The 22,500-nt window shown below is 46.3% G+C and overlaps 1 protein-coding gene across 10 annotated transcripts in view; it reads left to right on the top strand.

Annotated features, from left to right (window-relative positions):
- Positions 1-22,500, top strand: part of auts2a (activator of transcription and developmental regulator AUTS2 a) — a 317,309-nt gene that overhangs the window by 184,670 nt on the left and 110,139 nt on the right. For 9 of the 10 annotated variants that reach the window (XM_035535457.2, XM_081701846.1, XM_035535458.2 and 6 more), the window contains one exon: positions 8,616-8,645. The exons of the other annotated variant lie outside the window; for it this stretch is intronic. In XM_035535457.2, coding sequence (XP_035391350.1) covers positions 8,616-8,645 — 30 coding nt within the window. The remainder of the gene's footprint in view (positions 1-8,615; positions 8,646-22,500) is intronic. 10 annotated transcript variants of the gene reach the window in all.

Raw genomic sequence — 22,500 nt, forward strand, 5'->3', positions numbered from 1 at the left:
GGATGTCATCTGTCCAGACCCGACGGTCCCGGTGGTCTGTCCCGCTCTTAAGCGTCTGCCTCTGTTTCCCACATGTCAGTGTTCACACTTCCCCCTGCCATGTTTTCAGCGCTCCTGAATGCCGTTACAATTTGGAATTGTTTATGTTTCAGGAATTCACGGACACAAATTGAGGCTCGTGGTTAGGAAGACCTGTTTTTTGGAATTAGCTTGTGCACAGCTACCCTGTGTGATTCAGTGGCAGAGGAAAGCAAGAAGGTGCACAGACTTGTAGGTGCACCGGGAGAGTCTAGAACCCAGACTTGTAGGTGCACTGGGAGAGTCTAGAACCCAGACATGTAGGTGCACCGGGAGAGTCTAGAACCCATTTGTTGCCATGGACACTTTGAGAAAAAACTCTGATAAAGGTGTTGAACCTCGAACCTCTCCACCACCTTCTGAGAGCCACTGCAACACAGAGAATGGACTGCTGTCCAGACATTATCTGCCTAGCAGTGGTGCCTTGGTCAGAATTGGCTAGAAGTGACAAACTGAGCATGGAAGTCTATAGAACCTGTAGCTGTGCACTGTGAGTCTCTGTAATATCGTTGTGCCTAATATAGTGACCCATAAATTGGGCACCAAAGATACAGACAATCTTTATGTTATTCTATTTGTTCCCTCAGTTCTCACCCACGAGCTAGCAAACCTCCTGCTGTCATACGTTAGATACCTGGGTGTAGTGGGTGTGTGCTGCCTCTGACACACGTGATGTCAGGCACCACATCCTTTCAAACTGCAGCAGAGGTCAACACACTTGGAGGATAGATAACTGTACATGTCAGCAAGCACAAATATACACACCCACGACTGGCTAGTGTCACTGTGAGGTGTGGGTGTGTAGTGTCAGTGAAGTGTGGGTGTGTAGTGTCACAGTGAGATGTGGATGTGTAGTGTCACAGTGAAGTGTGGATGTGTAGTGTCACAGTGAGACGTGGATGTGTAGTGTCACAGTGAAGTGTGGGTGTGTAGTGTCACAGTGAGATGTGGATGTGTAGTGTCACAGTGAGGTGTGGATGTGTAGTGTCACAGTGAGACGTGGATGTGTAGTGTCAAATTGAGGTGTGGGTGTGTAGTGTCACAGTGAAGTGTGGGTGTGTAGTGTCACAGTGAAGTGTGGGTGTGTAGTGTCACAGTGAGATGTGGATGTGTAGTGTCACAGTGAAGTGTGGGTGTGTAGTGTCACAGTAAGATGTGGATGTGTAGTGTCACAGTGAAGTGTGGGTGTGTAGTGTCACTGTGAGGTGTGGGTGTGTAGTGTCAGTGAAGTGTGGGTGTGTAGTGTCACAGTGAGATGTGGATGTGTAGTGTCACAGTGAGGTGAGGATGTGTAGTGTCACAGTGAGGTGTGGGTGTGTAGTGTCACAGTGAAGTGTGGGTGTGTAGTGTCAGTGAGGTGTGGGTGTGTAGTGTCACAGTGAGACGTGGATGTGTAGTGTCACAGTGAGGTGTGGATGTGTAGTGTCACAGTGAGGTGTGGGTGTGTAGTGTCACAGTAAGATGTGGGTGTGTAGTGTCAAATTGAGGTGTGGATGTATAGTGTCACAGTGAAGTGTGGGTGTGTAGTGTCACAGTGAGATGTGGATGTGTAGTGTCACAGTGAAGTGTGGGTGTGTAGTGTCACAGTGAGATGTGGATGTGTAGTGTCACAGTATGATGTGGGTGTGTAGTGTCAAATTTAGGTGTGGGTATATAGTGTCACAGTGAGGTGTGGGTGTGTAGTGTCAAATTGAGGTGTGGGTGTGTAGTGTCACAGTGAGGTGTGGGTGTGTAGTGTCACAGTGAGATGTGAGTGTGTAGTCCACTACACCATCTAATACACTATCGAATACACCATCTACTACACCATTCAATACACCATCTAATACACCATCCACTATACCATCCCCTACACCATTTACTACAACATCTACTACAAAATCTACCCCACATCCCCTCTGAAGATTTCACTATCAAACATTACAAGTATTAGAAGTAATAAAAAAAAGAAATTATAAAAAAATATATAACAATAAAAAGGTTGCTGTTATAGGTGACAAAACCGAACTGAAAATATTACTTTTTAAAAACACTAAACTGACTTAAAAACACGTGCGGTTGATTGGCTGCGGTGTGAGTAATGTAGCAGGCGCTGCCCGGGCCTCATTCATTTTCTAGGAACTGGAAGAACTAAATAGTTGTAGGCTCACAGCACAAAGCAATAAAGCAGTACCAAGAGTCCCTCTCTCCGAGCGCCAGGCAACGTGCCATCTTCCCCTCCGAACGCCTGACTGCTGGCCCTGTCCCATCCCCTCCCTCCCTCCCTCCCTCCCTCCCTCCCTCTCTCTCTCTCTCTCCCCCTCTCCCTCTGCAGGGAGGAGCGCAAGAGCTCCAAGATGGCAATCAGGCCTTGATTTGCCAACACATTTCCAATGATTAAAATGTAATTAGCGCTAGCATGCGCCTCCTCCCTGGCTAATTTCGCGGCGCGCTGTGACAGGCAGGCGGCCGGCGGTGGTGGAGCCCCAGCAGCAGATGGAAGTTCAGGCAGCAGGAGGGGAAGAAACCATTTTGCTGCGCCATGGTTTGCATCAGAAACCCATCAGGAAGCGCGGCTTCTTCTTCTTCTTTTTTTTTTTCCCTTCCTGTGGGTTGGTGGGGGGGGGGGCAGAAGGGGCGAGGGGAGGCTTAGTGGGGGGGGGGCAACAGAGCTCTCTGAAGCGGCACTGTCTGTGCTGACCCTGGACATAGCTGCCATCCTCCAGGCTCATCCCTCCCCGCCGCTCACCTCCGCCTCCAGGCAGTGGGGCAGACCGGCAGGGAGACTGGGATAGGGGGGTTGGGGGGGAACCCGAGAGGCAGTTAGGCGATCTTCCAGCTCTTCCCTCCTCCACTGAAGCTTTAGAAACGCTGCCTACATCAAACGAAACCCCACTGGCTGGGTTTGCTGCCCTCAGATCACTGTCAATTAATTCAATGGTCATCGACGTTGCCAATTATAATACAGCGGCAACTAGACCATGAAATAAAACGTTGCATACTTTATATCCTAAGCTGACATTTAACTGTGGTTTTCCATCACTTAGTATTAAATCAGAACAGACGTCTTCTTGTGTCTCTTGACATGTTGCTTTTTCAAACATGCTTTGGGAGAGCCCCGTGCGGTGCAGTGTGTTTGGCTTCCAGCACTTATGAAGCAAAACCGCACATTTCTCTGGGAGTTTGCCCGTGACTGGTGGGCTGGGAGCGTTGCACACACTCACTGCTTCGATGTGGCCCTTACTGTTTTCACTCACAGCCTCTGGCAGGTCACGGGGTCCCAAGACGATGGCGTGATTGAACAATTTTCAATCAGAGCGGATATTAGTTTTTGTCTCACTGCTGATGCTATGCTCATGCGGTAGAAAAGATTCAGTGTCTGAACCTTGTGTTGTGTTGGGGTGTGTGTGTTGAGTTGTTTGTGTTGCGTTGTGTTGGAATGTGTATGTTGTGCTGGGTTGTGTTGTGTTGGCATGTGTGTGTTGTTTTGTGTTGTGTATGTGTGTGTAGATATAAAAACCATAGTGTGTGTTTCACGTCCCTCCCATGCCATAGTGAAGCAGTACATTTGGAGCAGTTCCCTCCTGCACTGAGCTGCCGGTGTGTTTGGTACACACATGTTCTCCAGCAGCCTATAGGCTGTATTTGGTTAATGTATGCGCAGAAGGAAATTGACCAATCATGGCTTTTTCTATTTTCTGCATGGCTGAGCCATGTTTGTAGTGCCCTCTTTGATGAATAACCTTTTTGTGAGATGGGCAGGTAATGTGTGGCTATTTTATGTGTGTATGCATGCATGCATATATCACTTTATGTATGCTCTAGTCATAGGTGTTTGCATAAGCAACATTGAATAATGTATTTGAGGTATAAATGTATACTAACACCTGCCTTTTGGCCAAAACCAGGACACTTGTGAAAGAGGGCAGTGAAGGTTGGAAGGTTTGTGTGCACGGTGCAGAACTCTGGTACAGACAGTCATCTCAGAGTGGTGCATTACAACTTACAATTGTAATGTGCAATGTAAAATGTGTGTGTAGTATGTAGTGTGAGCAGTACGTAGTGAGAAATATTCTGAAAAAGGTCTTCCATGGATGCATGTGTGAGCGAGAAGGGGAATTTACAGTGACCTCAGTAAGGTCAGTAAGAACAGGACATTACAGTGATCATCTATAAAGTTTACTGTCAGGAAAAACACAACGATACAGTGAGCATTTGTAAAGTTTACTGTCAGGAAGAACAGGACATTACAGTGAGCGTTTGTAAAGTTTACCGTCAGGAAGAACAGGACATTACAGTGAGCGTTTGTAAAGTTTACCGTCAGGAAGAAAAGGATGTTATAGTGAGCGTTTGTAAAGTCTGCTGTCAGGAAGAACAGGAAGTTACAGTGAGCCTCAGGAAGAGCAGGATGTTTGCGGTAGATGTGTTGGTGGGGTTTCTTGTTTTTAGGCTATAAAATGTGTGTATAAACTTAAGCAGATATTAAAGTCAGGCCATCTTAACAATAATAATATAATTAGAGGTGACTGTTTTTACAATATTTTCATTAGCTGTAATCAGAAAGTCTCTCACAGGGAAATTGTAGCATCTGTTCACCATCTAGACATAATTAACGGAACTACACACAGTTAAAATGTGTCCATTAAACAATACCATTAGTATGGCGAATCTGTTCTGTCTCGATTTTTATCTGCTAACAGACATGGCTACTGCTGCTTGCAGTAAAAATGGCATCTAATGTGGGAATCTGCTGCAGGACGCATAGACTTGATTAGCTGTAGTTACATGCCACATGTCTTTGTTATTCTAGAGTCTAGGAGACGCTACGTGGTGACAGCTTTGCTGTTAAGCATCCTTCTTTGCCAAGGCTCCAGTCGGGTTTTCTTACTGATCATCCACTATGCACTTTTCGGAAGTCAGCAGGTTTACTTCCTGCCTTGTCTGTTCTCGCCTCTCTGTTTTTGCCTTGCTCCTTAACATTCTGCTCCATCCTTTTCTGTCTGTCTTAATACTTCTTTCTTTTCAGTCTATCTCAGAAAACTGTCTTGGCATACCACTTTTGTAATAAACATTAGGTTAGTTAAACCTTTACTTTAAGAGCTTCTTTACATTTGAATATATCAAAAACAAAGTATAGTGTGTTTATACGCACACACACACACACAATGAATTAATGTTTATATCAAAAGTAAAAAAACCATCAAATTTTAAAGAATACCTAGGTGTTAGACCAGTAGAGATATGTGATAGACCAGTAGAAATATGTTAGACCAGTAGAGATAGGTGATATTCCAGTAGAGACGTGTTAGACCAGTAGAGACGTGTTAGACCAGTAGAGATATGTGTTAGACCAGTAGAGATAAGTGATATTCCAGTAAGAGACATGTTAGACCAGCAGAGATAGGTGACAGACCATAGAGATATGTGATAGACCAGTAGAGATATGTGTTAGACCAGTAGAGATAGGGGTTAGACCAGTTAGACCAGTAGAGATAGGTGACAGACCATAGAGATATGTGATAGACCAGTAGAGATATGTGTTAGACCAGTAGAGATAGGGGTTAGACCAGTTAGACCAGTAGAGATAGGGGTTAGACCAGTAGAGATAGGGGTTAGACCAGTTAGACCAGTAGAGATAGGGGTTAGACCAGTAGAGATAGGGGTTAGACCAGTTAGACCAGTAGAGATAGGAACTGCTTGTGCAATTCAGCCTTAGAGGCCGTGAATTAAGAGTAGCTGTGAAGGAATTATCAGAAGTGCCTGAAAAGGCCAGTCGGTGGTTGTGGAGGAGGAGAGCTAAGACTGGTGGGGTCAGGCCCCGTAAGGGTGGAGTGGATGAGGTTGTCATGTCATTGTGTAATGTGGTAGATCCAGAAGGAACTGGTGGCATGGGGCAGGCGTTAACGGTGCCGGCCTTAGTCACTGGGGTGGCCAGGACGGTTCTGTGGTGATTCGGAACGCTTCCTGCTATAAAAATCCATTTGGACTTGGGGTAAAATCCATTTGGACTTGGGGCACTGAGTATGCTTTACTGGTGCCATTACCAGTGCCATTGGGCCTGGGAAGGCCATCCTGGATTTTATGGTTGTGCTTGCTGGTGGCATTGAGCTTAAAGAGGCCTGGCTTGGTTTAAACATGAGCTTGGAGGTGGGGGTGGTGGCTGGGATGCCAGACCTCACTGTTGAGCCTTCTGGAGATGTCACGGGCCTAATTCAATGAGACATCGAAGGAGGGACGTGATGACAAGTGAGAAGAGCTCGCAATGTAGTGGTTGCTGGAGTGAAGAGAGTCAGCAGCACTCTGTGGAAGGCTCTACGAGAGCTCTAATGGTAAAGGACATTTACATCTTATCCTGTATATGTGTATTATTATGATCTGGGTGTGATAGTGCTTGTTAGTGAAAAGCAGCCGAGGGAGGCGTGAGAGAGGGTGCCGTGCTGCCAGCCAGGTCTTCAAGACCTTGGCCTCCATAGCCAGACCTACCTTCTCCTCCACTCCACTGGACAATTGTGACGTCACAGACTAATCAGCACTACTCCGGCGATCCTTCAGCGTATTGATACTGGTGTACAGGCCGGTGTGGCGCTCTTAAAATTCTTAAAGATCAGATTCTCTCAGGTCAGCTCACTGTCTCTGAGGGGGTTGGACGATGTTTTTTAGTTCAGCTTTTTTCTGTCGCTTACTGACGTTTCATTTTGCTTTGCATCTCTGACAGTGAAGAGATTCTTCTCGGTTAATTGTCATTGTCTGTTTTGGATCTCTCTCTCTTTCTCACTCTCTCTCTCTCTGTCCCTCATCTCCTACACCACTAATAAAATTTGCATACCTCTGTTCTTGGAATGAAAGCAGAAGGAGGGGGAAAAGTAATGACAGCCATATCTCTCTCTCTCTCTCTCTCTCTCTCTCTCTCTCTCTCTCTCTCTCTCTCTCTTTCTCTCATCAGTGGCGCGTGTGAGAGGCTCGTTTAGAGACACCTGCTCTGGTGACAGCCACACGGATGAGAAGTGAAAAGAGAAAAGTTGATTAAATCATCATCAGGTCGCGGCGCAGAAAGTCAATTCTGCTCGCCGTCGGCAATGATCTCCCTTTAGCCCAGAGTAATGAGCTGTGGCACGCTTGCGCTGGGTAACGCGCTTCCACCCACTCCGTGAGCAAGGGCGCGCCGTTCTGCTGCACCCGTATCTCAGCAATCACAGCAACTGGCAGGCGGCACAGTGAGCAGGAGAGACAGGGTGACAGAGAAGCTGCCAGATCGCTGCGCCGGGCGCAAAAAAGCACGTTGCCCTTATACTTTAACTCCTCTGATGCCTGCCTTCAGTAGAGTGAAACCAGCTGGAGTTAATGAAGCCCAGAGTGTGAGGTTCAGAAAGACACACACATTATTTATGTAGAGAGTTATGGGAGAATATTCGGAAAGAGCTGAATTATGAGAATTGTCTTTGGGTTCTTGTTAAAGAGGATAGAGATTTATTGTGCACGTGTGTGTGTGTCTGTGTATATGTGAATGTGTGTGTGTGTTTGTGTGTGTGCGTGGATGCTCTTCCCTGCTGAGTTCCCAGCCAGGAGACTGCTGAAATATTCACCTTTCTCTCTCTCTCTCTCTCTCTCTCTCTCTCTCTCTCTCTCTCTCCCTCACTCTCACTCTTTCACTCTCTCTCATCGCTAGTCTGAGGCCCAACTTCTGTCAATCATTTAGAGCTGGCACAGAGTTAAACCTTATCCACTGTAATCGGTCATGCAGGCTCCAGCCTCCACACTCCACCCTGCAGACACTCCACCCTCCACACTCCACCCTGCAGACTCCACCTTGCCCACCTCTGCAGGGTCAAATGAATCCTCTGTGCTGAAGTCTCTCCAAGCACGTCTCTAATTACCACATAAAGAACTACACAGACTCAAACCAGAGCGAGCGAGAGAGAGAGAGAGAGACGCTCAGATCTGGGAGCTGCACATCATTCTTGGTTTCCTTTTTTGCTTGTGTGGGGTTCAGAGACCTTTTCCTCCTCGCTCGAGTTTCCTGGATGCTGTTTTGGGTTGCCTTGTTGTTTGCCCCTAAGACACTTGAAAAATGCAGAATTCTGTTGTTTCAACGCAAAGCCTGCGTCCTTGCGTTGGGGGGTGAATAAGGTGTGTGCTGTACTCTGGGCTGGTCGGGGCATAGACTCTCGGATTTGGATTCGATAACTGCTCATTCCAGTTTTACTCCTATAATGGGCCATGTGTAGCCAGCAAGCTCGAACTGAGAGACTATTATCTGTGTGAATTAAAGCGTGACCCTGCAGTGTTTTAAATGAGTTGCGCCGTGATGGGTGGCAGTACTATCTGAGGTGCCTATTGCAGCGTGGGGGTTTGCACGGGGCTCTAACATTGCTGAGGTGTCTAATGCAGCATGGGGGTGTGCACATGGCTCTATTGCAGCGTGGGGGTGTGCACGGGGCTCTATTGCAGCGTGGGGGTGTGCACGGGGCTCTATTGCAGCGTGGGGGTTTGCACGGGGCTCTATTGCAGCGTGGGGGTTTGCACGGGGCTCTAACGTTGCTTTTCTCTCTCGTTTTCAGTGTGACAGTGAGAGTGACCAAGAAGACAAGGTGAGGCTTCTCAATATTCTGTTTTACATTACGCAACATTCACCTCCAAAATCGAACCCGCCTTCATTTTTCAAGTACTACCAGTGAGAATTCCATGTTAGACTTTCCTTGAGAGTGTGCAATTCTATTTAATTAAAATTAAATATCTTGTTAATAACTGTGAAAGAAAATTAATTAGCAGTGCATTAATTATAAATGACTAAATGGTGTGCAAAATTTAAATTCCACCATTACGAGCTTCAGTGGCTGCAGCGTTCATGTATCAATATGGTGTGCCTGGGTCTCTCTGGAAGTCTTCACCATGGCAGATCAGAGAGGTGAAGATTTTGACCCTTTACACTGACATTACAAACATGTCCAACCATAACTAGTCTGACTTCCATTATTTTTATGATGTTACCACGCCGAATCATGAACATTGTTACACAGTGTCACATATCTGAGTGAAAACGAGCTGGTCCAGAGTGCTTTAAACCACCTGTATTGGACTGCTAAAGACCGTAGTCGTTAAAGATTACTACGCTTGTCCGAGACACTTTCCCAAACAGCGCGGACTGAACAGTCTGATGAAAAACCTTTCAGTTGTCATTTCGAAGGCTGCGTTGTCATGAAGGTGGGGTCGTGTTTGGTGAGAGTGGCTGCCCGCGGTCTGAGGGTTTGTTGTTTGTTGTGGCGGCACTGATGATTCTCTTACACTCCTGTAATTCCTCATTCTTCTCAAAGCTCCTGGCTTCCCCTCCATTGATGAACTGATTAAATAAACAGAGGAGCGCGATCATAGTCTTACACACACGCGTTTAGTTCTGCAAGAGTGCTCTTTGTCTTCTGGATGTGTGACTATTCCCCACGGTCATGCCATCATGTATAATTTAACCAACAAACTTGAGGAATGCATTTGAACCTCTCGAAGCGCGTGTTTACAACGCATGCACGCATATAAATGAAGCAGGTTCTGTCGGTTGTGCTCGCGTAAACATGGTTAGTGGATTTCTGTTCCTCCCACTCACGACTGGTCAGGAGCCACAGCAGGGAGAACAGCTCCATGTTCCAGCATTCTTTACTGTTCCTTTTTTATCTGTTCTTCCTGTATGTATGCGGTCATGTGACCTGGGCTACACTAATGTGAGCGCAACCTTCATCTTACCTAAGATTGGGGAAAGGAAGTGAGGTGATAACGCTGTTGTCACTGAGTAGCACGTGCCTCTGTATCTGCCGTTACCCTATGTTTATCTCTTTCTCTCTCTCTCTCTCTCTCTCTCTCTCTCTCTCTCACTCTCTCTCTCTCTCTGCCCCGTTGTGAGCAAAAGGTTCTTCTCCTTATCACTTCATTGTCTTACCAGTACACAGGACTTTTCGAATGAAAGATGCATTAAATTTTATATATATATAATTGAATGCATCTCCCATTGAAAGGTTTTTATTTTATTTTTGTTATTGCATTTTTACATATGTATTTCCTGGTTTCCTGGATATTTGTGTACATGTGCACGGAGCGTGAGGGTGTATAGGGGCTCTGACATCTCGTTTGTGTCTCCTGGAGCAGGGCTGAGGTTTATTAAACGGCACTGTCTGAACACAGGCCCTGCCCCTCACCCTGCCTCGTTGGCACGGCCTGCCTGCCTGGGCACCGCGCCTTTCTCTCCCGCCGCTAGATGAATTGGCGTCAGGAAGCCCAAGCAGCGCCTAGAAATTTTCTGAAAAGCTTTTGGCTTGGCCCTGACCATGGAGACTGGCACTGTCTGTCTGCCTCTCTCTCTCTCTCTCTCTCTCTCTCTCTCTCGCTCTCTCTCTCTCTCTCCCTCCGTCTCTCTCTGTCTCTCTTCTTCCATTAGACAGACCATGTAGGACCTTGTCTGCTCTTTAGAAACACAAACTGACAGGTGAAAACGAAAGATAGAGGAAGGAATGGTGTGTGTGTGTGTGTGTGTGTGTGTTTGGGTGTGGGGGGGATGGTACGGTTAACGACACCACGTTGTGACCACTGGAGACCATTTGAGTCCCGATGACGCTGACCACTAGCTACCACCTGTCTGCAACTGACCACAGAGCGGCACTGCACGCCCCAGCAAAGCCAGGATGATCTGTTACATCCGTTCATCTCCTCTGGACTGTAAGACTAACTCAGCATCCGTGCACATATGTATGAGCAGTTGCTAAATGGTTCCTCGCCTTACAGCAGTGCGCTTCACCTGTAATGGACGCACACTCAAAGTCCTTTACTGGGCTGCCAATGAGTGCACTGGAAAGTCAGCACTGTGGCCCTTAGTATTGATAACAGATCAGTTTCCAATCGCAGACCTATCACGTCATAACAGGTTACACAGGCATCTGAAGATTAGGTCTCCAGCACATTTGAAGAGTCTCTTTGTAGCCAGACACGATGGCTTTTAATGCTGCTGTTGTTTATTATTGCAGATGGTGGGTTTGGCCCTGCTGTAGAGAGGGGAGTGGTTCCGTCTCTGGGCCACTCCCCTCTCTGTCCAGACCCCGCCTTTGCTTCTCAGTTATTCCTTCTGTGTTGGCGGCCGAGTGCCATTTGAGAGCCGTTAGCTTCTTTTGTTAATGGCAGCACACGTTAAAGGCCTGTAATTTGGCTCTTTCGTCTCCACGGCGAGTCCCGTGCGTTAAACGGTAGCTTTCAAACCGCGGCGAGAGTCCGTTTGTCCTTGACAGCAGATAAAGAACCTCGCCGCTAATATATTTACTCGGATGTGTGTCTCTTCCCTCCTTTTTCTCCCTTCTCCTTTCACGTGTTCTCCCGGCAACGCTTTGCCTCGAGGCAGTTACAGGAGGAGAGGCGTGTTCCTCGATCTCTCCGCGGGAGTACTCCTACATAAAACGTTTTTATCCCCATCCTGCACTTTCACGCTTGCGGGCACACCGGGGGGGGTGTGGGGGTTGGGGGGAGTAGTCCTGGCTGTGCATTTCTCCTGTCCACATTTAGCGCGTGGGCGTGAGGTGTGGAGGGGCGTTCTGCTCTGGAGTGGGCCAGCAGCCTGTGATATGTCACCTACTTTATCATCCCTGTCAGTCAGCAGAGCGTTGTCGTAGCTAAAGCACGGCCTCTGTGTGGAGCCAGCCGTGTAGGAAATTTGTATTTACTTTGGGGTCTGAGTGCATAGTGGTAGGGGGACGGGACGGGGTGGGGGGGTGTAATTTGTTCCTCGTGGATAATATGACCCTGAGCGGAGCCGGATCATGGGTTAGTTGAAGTGATATTTTCCGGTAATGGTAGTCGTACATCACGGCTGTCAGGCGGGGTTAGGAGGCGAGCACATAACAGCTCCATTTCAGCCACTGCAGACATCTGGGATTATTCTCCATAACCAAGTATGACACGACCGCTCTGTGGAGTGCATTAAATTTTTACTAGGTTTTCTTCACTCTCTCTCTCTCTCCGTGGCTGTCACTGGCCTCCCCCCGGTGCCTCCCCGCCCCAGCCGCCCTGCCGTGGGGTGCTCCTTCGCAGGGCAGATGGCTGCGCGGGGGACCCAGGCAGGCAGAGTGATTGATGTTGGAGTGGCCCAACATCCCTCAGCAGGGTGAGACAGGTGAGACAGTGTCAGGGACCTACACAGCTCTCCTCTAGCCTGCAGCCACCAGAACCACAGTGTACTGACCCGCTGTGCCTCACACACACCCACACACATGCATGCACACACACACACTCACACACACACACGCACACACCCACACACACGCATGCACACACACACACTCTCACACACGCACACACACACACACGCACACACACACACACGTGCACACACACACACACACACACACTCACACTCACACACGCACACACCCACACACACACATGCACACACACACGCATGCACACACACACACTCTCACACTCACACACGCACACACACACACACACGCACGCACACACACACGCGCGCACACACGCGCATGCACACACGCGCATGCACACACACACACACACACGCATGCACACACACACCCTCTCACACACATACACACACATGCATGCACACACACACACACACACACGCCTGCACACACACACTCTCACACACACACACACCCACACACACGCATGCATGCACACACACACATTCTCACACACACACACGCACACACACACACACACATGCGCACACACACATGCACACACACACACGCATGCACACACACACCCTCTCACATACATACACACACACGCATGCACACACACACCCACACACACACACACACGCCTGCACACACACACTCTCACACACACACACTCTCACACACACACACACACACACCCACACACACGCATGCACACACACACTCTCACACACACACACACGCACACAGAACCAAATGCGCACACGCATACACTCACACACACACATATGTGCGCGCGCACACACACACACACACACAAAAAATCCTCTTTGCCCCTCCTCACCAGAAGCACATGCATAGTGCAGGATCACGTTCACCAGACATACATCCAGTGTCTCCCAAAGACTCTGCACATATGAGTCGGGTCACATGCTCATGCACGTGTAACCGTGCAAATGCACACACTTGACAAAGAGTGCTTGTCTGAAAGAGACACAGGAAACTTTTCCATGTAAAAACGACTGGAGAGCCAAAGTGACATTAGATCAGAATGTGCTTTCAGATCAGGCTCTCTGCACTGAGAGTGAAAATCACAGTTCATTCAGAATGTGATTCTCACCTACGCAGATCCCAGCATATGTGTTATGTGTGTGAGGGAGGGAGGGTTTACACAAACAAGCCCTTCCGCTCCAGCTCCCATAGACACACGGTTCCGCGAGGCGTTGTTTTGTTTGTTTTTCCCCATCTTTTGATCACGTTCTTCGTACGTTTTCCTTGAGTCTGTGTGTCAGCGGTGTAAGTGTCAGTGCGGTCACTCACAGGTCGCCACAGCTCTGCCGGGGAACTCCGGGAGGGCGGAGCCAGGCGCAACCGCTCATTAGGAGCACGAACCAGACATGTAATAACCCTGTAGCCTCCCAAAGCCACTGGAGAGAGAGCGAGAGAGAGAGAGAGAGAGAGAGAGCGAGAGAGAGCGAGAGAGAGAGCGAGAGAGAGAGAGAGAGAGAGAGAGAGCGAGAGAGAGCGAGAGAGAGAGAGAGCGAGAGCGAGAGAGAGAGAGAGAGAGAGAGAGAGAGAGAGAGATCTAGGTTACAGCTCCAGTGAGAGTGCTATAGGGAAGGAGAGCGCGATGAATCCTGCGTGACTGATGGCCGGCTCAGCAGGCCACGCAGACACCCGCCTCCCTGTCCATCTGGTTCACTGTTGCATTGTGGGATATGCAGAGCAACAGGATTTGGTCACCGTGCCTGAGGGACTGAGCATTCTGGCAGCTAAAAGGGTCTGTGTGAATGAGAGCGATATTCCCAACACCACGGGTGACCCAAGTGAGCCAGGAGGTTCAGAGGCTCTCTTTAATCTATTAACATTTCACTAATTTATTCCCTTTTTGTAATTAATTTTTTCACTGTATGTTTAAATGGTTCTGTGTGTTTGCATGCGGGTAACATCAGTCATCAATGTCTATGTGGAGTCACGTCCTTTGTGGGATATTTACTCTAGTGCTTGTTAAGATTTAATAAGTTGTTTTAATTTGTGGCGTTTGTGGGCTGAGTCAGTGGTGCATCCAGATGCCATGATGGCTTTAATTCCTAATGTGCACATAAACATATGCAGGTTTCTCTAGATAACACATCTGCACTTAATGTAACACATCTCAAAGACGCAGGTAATTATACTGGTATACTGGTATACTGGTTTATAGCCATGTAATCTCTCCGTATTTTTTACAGGAATGTGGAAAACATGTATGAAAATATGCAGTATGTTTGATAGCAATAGCGTAGTATAAGTTAACTTTGTTTTAACTTAGCATCTTACTTAAGTGAGACTAACAAAGAATTATTCTCATTCTAAAATTTTGATACACTTAAGTATTAGTTATTTCTCTAAAAAAATAACAGCTGTGTATAAACTGTGGAAAGTGAGTTTTCAAGTTTGGTTTATTTGTCACATACGTAGTCATACACAGTATAACTCGCAGTGAAATGTTTGAAATAAGAGAAATAAGAGCGTCTCTGCTGTACGAGATACGTGTCGTGGTGTAGAGAAGGGCTGCGGAAAATCAGCGGAAAAAGTGCCACACACCAAAAAAGTGGCTAAGAGTAACCAGTACTCTCTGTTACTGGTATAGTGACTGGGCTAAGAGTAACCAGTACTCTCTGTTACTGGTATAGTGACTGGGCTAAGAGTAACCAGTACTCTCTGTTACTGGTATAGTGACTGGGCTAAGAGTAACCAGTACTCTCTGTTACTGGTATAGTGACTGGGCTAAGAGTAACCAGTACTCTCTGTTACTGGTATAGTGACTGGGCTAAGAGTAACCAGTACTCTCTGTTACTGGTATAGTGACTGGGCTAAGAGTAACCAGTACTCTCTGTTACTGGTATAGTGACTGGGCTAAGAGTAACCAGTACTCTCTGTTACTGGTATAGTGACTGGGCTAAGAGTAACCAGTACTCTCTGTTACTGGTATAGTGACTGGGCTAAGAGTAACCAGTACTCTCTGTTACTGGTATAGTGACTGGGCTAAGAGTAACCAGTACTCTCTGTTACTGGTATAGTGACTGGGCTAAGAGTAACCAGTACTCTCTGTTACTGGTATAGTGACTGGGCTAAGAGTAACCAGTACTCTCTGTTACTGGTATAGTGACTGGGCTAAGAGTAACCACTTGTCCTGTAGGTTCTCTCCCTCCCCAATGCCACATCACCCTTGCAGTTCCTTACTGGTGACTCTGGAGCCATTGTTGGGCTTTATCAGCAGCTCTCAGTGGAATGTGTCTTTTAAAGCTGATCTGAGACCAGTTTCTGCTGTGGTCATTAAGGCTGGGGTTTAAGTACCGAGACGCAGCAGCTCCGTCCATCCACGGAGGCGGTGGATTGGAGTCTCCGTGACTCCGTGACGCTTCTCCTCTCAGTCTCCCCCCGTCTGCTGTCCTTTTGCACTGCGTTAAGTGCAGGACGGTGACTCGCGGGACAACTCTGCCGGACTCCACACAGGGAGCGAGAGAAACCCCATGTGTGTTCCATGGGTCAAGACTAATCCCCTTCCACTCATCCACTTACATGAGAGTTAAAAGCTACTCATGTTTGTATAACTACTCAGCTATGACTTGTGGGGGTTTTTTTGTTTTTTTTGTTTGTTTTTTTATTTTAAGCAAACGTTGATTTGTCCCGCACGCCCAGAGGAGAAGAGTGATTGGCTATGATAAAACCACCCACCAAATAAAGGCTTCGACCTCAGCAACAATTCAATTTGGGCTGGAGTGTATTTTTCACATTGACTTCCACAGAAGCCGTGCGATATTATACACACGCCACATTTCATGTTCTCTCTGGAGTCCTCGACCTCCGCGTTCGCTTGTGCCAGCCAATAAAAAGCAATAATGCAGGCGCGTAGAGGGACAGGACTGCCACGTCCTTGAAATTGAATTGAATACGGGGACAGCAGACAACGCTCTGGTAATGTTTCAGTCCACAGCACTGGGCCAAAATAACTCGATCGGCAGGAAAAACGCAGTCGCACAGGTGAGATTCTGTTCTGTGGAGACACAATGTTTTCATCTTCTGTCCTCTTCTGGTGGAGAAAAAAAAATCAGGCTTGCCGATGTGTATGTGTATACATGTAAATGTATGCATAATGCAAAATAATGTGTGTGAATATATATATAATGCAAATTAATGTGTATACATGTAAATATATATACATAATGCAATAATATGTATACAGGTATATGTATACATATACATACATAATACGTGTTAATACGCTTGAAAACATCCATACTGTTGGGTGGACAGGCGACAGTACAGTACGAAACTACCAAAGCTGGACGTGAGACGTGAGGCGCATGCTCATGGTCGTAGTAATGCCAGATTGGTGGTCACGTTGCTTACGTTAAGAAACCGTTCCTGCTTGTCATTAGTTTGTCTTCTTCAGAGACGAGACAGGACATGATGTCCGCAGGGACAGTGGAGTGTGTGCTTCTACATACTAACTCCATATTCTGCAGTGCGTGACGTTGAGGAGAGGGGGCGGACCAGACATACCTGTCCCGAGATCTCAGGTGTCTCGTGTTTCCCAATGTTAATGAGCAGACGCGGTCTCTTACCTGGTGTTAATTATGCATGCAGTCTTTATAGTGTGAGTGTCTGTGTGTGTGTGTCTGTCTGTCTGAGCGTGGGAGGGGGTGTCATTGTTATGAAGGATGATATTCTCTGTCTGGCTGGTTTTTTCTACCTGTCTCTGTCCAACTTTCTCTCTGTCTCTGTCCATACCTTTCCCACTCTGTCTCTGTCCATACCTTTCCCACTCTGGCTTCCCAGACACTCCAAGATGAAACAGCAGCTGTGTGTGTAAGGGACATGCTGCTAGACACTGGTCTCTGGTCATTCTTCAGAGACACGTGCACACACACTCGCGTTGAAAGACAGTCGGCCTTGTGTATCAAGCAGCCTAGCACAGGACGCGGAGACCACAGCCCCCGCTACGTTAGCGGCTGCTTCAGCCTCATTCTAGTGCCTCAATATAGCAGCAGCATTTTAGTGGCATATTTTTACGTGGATGTTTGGCCATTGTTATATATTGAGTGTATATATATATATATATATATATATATATATATATATATATATATATATATATATATACACACACACACACATAATTTAAAAGAGGAGCAGAAGGCAGTGTTTGCTGATTGTAATGGCAGCTGTGTCATTGTGCACAGAGACGTGGAGACGTGGACACACACCGTGTCTGGTCCCAGTTCTCAACATCATGCTTGTTACAGCAGGATAATTGGATGCCTCTCAGTGCAGCAGAAACAGGCCAGGTCAGGAAAATCATGTCCAACCTTTGTCCTGATTGATCCCAGGAGAAATATTCACAAAAGTCCTCGCACCACTGTCTGTTGTGGCTCTAATTGTGTGTACGAGACATCGGCGGCCCCGGGGAAATTAAATGGAATTCCCCAGCTAGACGAGTTACTGTCCTCTCATGGGAGACATTTTGCCTCTTGTTGAGACAGCCGCATTGTCTACTCTTAGAGGGCCAGTGTCAAGCTGTAAATGTAATGCCTGTGTGGACACGTGTGTGGGTGTGAGAGAATCTACGTTGGGAGTACTAAACCTGTAGTGATGTTGCTTTGTATATAGTTGCCTGAATTTTATATGTCTTTGTTTACATTCAGGTGCTCTTCTGCCCATCTGAGGTGTGTTAAAGACCACCTAGATGTTTGGGTGTATTAAAGACCACCTAGATGTTCGGGTGTGTTAAAGACCACCTAGATGTTCAACATCACTAGTGGTGCAGCATGCTGCGGCGAAACGTGAACTTTCTGGCAAATGGCACCTAGTATAGAGCCCTCCACACCAACAGACGTTAAATCCTCGTCCCAGCAGTGTGGGGTCTCTGTGAAGGCTACAGGTCTGGACGGCTAGCGGTTACTGAGAGTCCAGTGAATTTCATGCTGTGTATGAGGAAATTCTAAGGAAAATGTAATTCTATCTGTGATAGACATTCTGGAGCACACATTCACACTGGATCCAGCATAACGTGGGTAACTCAAGAGTAAAACAACAGAGACATTTTGTGTTTTTGCAGAATGGCCAAGTTGTTGTCCTGTCCTTGATCGCGCTGTAGTTCTGTGGTGTGATCTGAAACACACCGTTCATGGAAGACCTTCCCAACTGAGGCTTGAACTGAAACGGAGTTGTGTAGAGGAGTATGACAATGTACACGTCCTGACTGCTGTGTCATACCCTGCATCCCTTCCAGTAGGGTTGGGTGATTAGTCAGGCTGCTACCAGTAACAGAGATAACCCTAGTTATTGAACATACGGGTTCTTATACGTTGTTTTCCCATCGATTAGCTTTGTTGTCTGAACCATTTGTTCAGTAAATATGTAGCACTAGGCAGGTTTCCAATCAAACATTTCGCAAATGTTACGGATTTCTATGAAAATTCGGCAGGAAAAAAACTGATTAAATCGTTTCCATCCACAGTTATGTGAAGAAACCAATGTTTCAGAATACCAAAACGAAGAAGAAAAATCAGTTCTCAGTGTTCAGCACATCCTTTCAGTTCAAACAGTACGAAGGAGAAATGTCAAGACACTATGCCTTAAATACTGCAGGTATGAATGGTGAGTGACACATTCATGTATCTCATCAGTCTCGTTCTGTTAGCTTGCAGGCTCTGGTGTTAGCGGCGTGTGCTGCAGGGTCATGACCCTGTCCGCCGTATGTCCCGATTTAAGGGCTTATTAAAGTGGCTGCCCTGAACATATTCAAATATTCTGTGTGGCTACAAATTTTGTGCAATACCAGTATTCTGAACGGCTGCTGTTTGCAGTACTCTGATTGGGTGAAACGCTGTTCTGTGTCTTGCAGCTCGATGCATTTATGCCAAAGACTTTTTCACATTTCGGTGACTTCTCAACCCCAGTTAGGGTTTTTTGTGTGTTTTTTATTATTATTAATTTGGGCTTATACATTTGTTTTTATTGTTGTTTTTTGTGTGTGCATTTAAAAAAACAAACAAACTGTGGATGGAAATCCCTCTACAGTACAATGGCATGTGTGCATTTATTATTATTATTATTACTTAAATGATGACCACATTCTAAGAGTCTTTCATAGAAAATAAAACAAACGATTTGAAAGGGATGACGAACCTTTTTTACCCGTGTCATTTCACCAGTAGGGTCCGGCCTGTGAGGGCTAAATAGCATCACATTGCTCACCCAAGCTCTGAGTCCCGGGCAGAAAGTGGGCGTGTCAGTGAAATGTAGCTGGGATAGTGCAGGCCAGACCCCTGACACATGTTCTTCCTCAATAGTAGATCTCTAACGGAGATTAGTGCCCCACTGGGGTCGCCTTCGCTAGTGTTTGTTTCTTTAAGCAAAGAAAAAAAAAAGATCTGGTAATTCTGTTGATTTGGGTTGCATTGGAAGGTTGAAAAACAGGGCCATGAGACAGACATGATGGCTGTGTCCGTCATGTTATTTTTAGAAGAGAACTAGAAGAGTAGGAGTGGAGTGCTGAGCATAGCTCCAGAGTGAGGAAGGCAAACACCGCGAGGCTGCTAAAAGCCTCACTCTGTTGCTTAATTAAGTCATTAGTGAATTAGTAGCACATTAGAATACAGAGGAAGTCCCCAACAGCAGGGTTGAAGGAACATAATTAGATCTAGTGAATTTGTCTCATTTTGGTCGTGTGTGTGTGTGTGTGTGTGTGTGTGTGTGTGTGTGTGTGTGTGTGTGTGTGTGTGTGTGTGTATGTGCATTAGTGAGAGTGTACTTATGTTCATTTGTGTGCTAGAACACGTCTTCCTCCCAAATGCACACACACACATAAGCCGCTTTGACTTTAGTCCTTCATGGATACTACTGTAGTCCTTCAGTATTGATGAGTCCCACTGTAGTCTTTCAGTACTCATTAATACCACTGCAATCCTTCAGTATTCATGAGTATCACTGTAGTCCTTCAGTATTCATGAGTACCACTGTAGTGCTTCAGTACTCATGAGTACCATTGTAGTCCTTCAGTATTGATGAGTCCCACTGTAGTCCTTCAGTACTCATGAGTACCATTGTAGTCCTTCAGTACTCATGAGTACCACTGTAGTCCTTCAGTACTCATGAGTACCACTTCAGTCCTTCAGTATTGATGAGTACCACTGTAGTCCTTCAGTATTCATGAGTACCATTGTAGTCCATCAGTATTGATGAGTCCCACTTCAGTCCTTCAGTATTGATGAGTCCCACTGTAGTCCTTTAGTACTCATGAGTACCATTGTAGTCCTTCAGTATTGATGAGTCCCACTGTAGTCCTTCAGTATTCATGAGTACCACTTCAGTCCTTCAGTATTGATAAGTCCCACTGTAGTCCTTCAGTACTCATGAGTCCCACTGTAGTCCTTCAGTATTCATGAGTACCACTGTAGGCCTTCAGTATTCATGAGTACCACTTCAGTCCTTCAGTATTGATGAGTCCCACTTCAGTCCTTCAGTATTGATGAGTCCCACTGTAGTCCTTCAGTACTCATGAGTACCATTGTAGTCCTTCAGTATTGATGAGTACCACTGTAGTCCTTCAGTATTGATGAGTCCCACTGTAGTCCTTCAGTACTCATGAGTACCATTGTAGTCCTTCAGTATTCATGAGTACCACTGTAGTCCTTCAGTATTCATGAGTACCACTGTAGTCCTTCAGTATTGATGAGTCCCACTGTAGTCCTTCAGTACTCATGAGTACCACTTCAGTCCTTCAGTATTGATGAGTACCACTGTAGTCCTTCAGTATTCATGAGTACCATTGTAGTCCTTCAGTATTGATGAGTCCCACTGTAGTCCTTTAGTACATCCTGCTGTCTGCTACTGTTTTGTTCACATTAATGTTTCTGGGGCTGGTTGACATCTGTATTAAGACATTAATAACTTGCAAAGAGGTGCAGTGTAAAGTGAAATTGAATCCTTATTTAATGTTTAATGTACTTAAACATGCAAAGTGAAATGTAATCCCAGGCCACAGAAATCAGACATCTTAGTAACCTTAGTAATAATCGTATAAAGGATCTTTTGATCTTTTCCATAAAAGCCGGAATGTTCATGCCAACAAAACCAAACAGCTGTCATGGTCTGCCATGATATGAATGTCACTGATTTAATAAACAATTTATTTTGGTTATTTTCTAATATTCAGAATTACATGCTATTCCTTTTTTAAGATTTACGTCTAGCAATATCTCTGATGGCCTTTTTCATAAAGCAATTTTCATAATGCTTCCCTAAACGTTCTTATTCTCACTTAATATACACTCTAGACGTTTCTACGCATTTAGCAGTTGTAGCATTTTGCATGCTTATTTGTCAGATCACACACACACACACACACACACACACACACACACACACACACATACACAGCACTCCAAATAAATGGAGTGATGTGCCCTTTAGTGGGACAATATCTCATTAGCTGTGAGCAACCTTCGATCTGCACTGATGGCAGCCAAGGGAGATGTTATGATTATGATGAAAATCTCAGCAGCCATTACAAAGAGTGTGTGTGTGTGTGTGTGTGTGTGTGTGTGTGTGTGTGCATGTGTGTGTGGGGTTCAGCATCCATTATTGAGAGACAGAACAGAGAGCACTGAAATACTAGTAATGGACTCATTTGTAAATGAGAGAGGGATATGGCATAGCCTCTGTGTGTGTGTGTGTGTGTGTGTGTGTGTGTGTGTGTGTGTGTGTATGCGCGTGCATGCGTGTGTGTGTGTGTGTGTGTGTGCGTATGTGCGTGCGTGTGTGCGTGTGCTTGCGTGTGTGTGTGTGCGCGCATGTGTGTGTGCTTGCGTGTGTGTGTGTGTGTGCATGCGTGTGCGTGCGCGTGCGTGTGTGTGTGTGTGCGTGCGTGCGTGCGTGCGTGTGCATGCATGTGAGAAAGAGACTTTGATTCTCAGTGCATATTCATCTAAGTGTGTGTTTCTAAGATGAAGTGGTAAAACACATCCTCCCTTCCTCTCTCTCCCATGGTGCGGAACGTATCTCATAATGTCCTTTTAACCAGCAGTGTCACACACCAACTACACACACAGTCTTCAAGTTGTCGAGGCTTATCTCTTTGTTGTGGCTGTAGAAATGTGCTAATTACTACACTACGCAACTCATCCTCCTTATCAGATACACACGCTCACGTTTCCACCGTCAAACCCATGCAGATTCCGTTATCTTATTTGTGCTCGTTTAGTTATGTCTGATTAATGAACAC

Source organism: Electrophorus electricus, chromosome 19, assembly GCF_041902795.1.
Source record: "Electrophorus electricus isolate QZ-2024a chromosome 19, ASM4190279v1, whole genome shotgun sequence".
Classification (NCBI taxonomy): Eukaryota; Metazoa; Chordata; class Actinopteri; order Gymnotiformes; family Gymnotidae; genus Electrophorus; species Electrophorus electricus.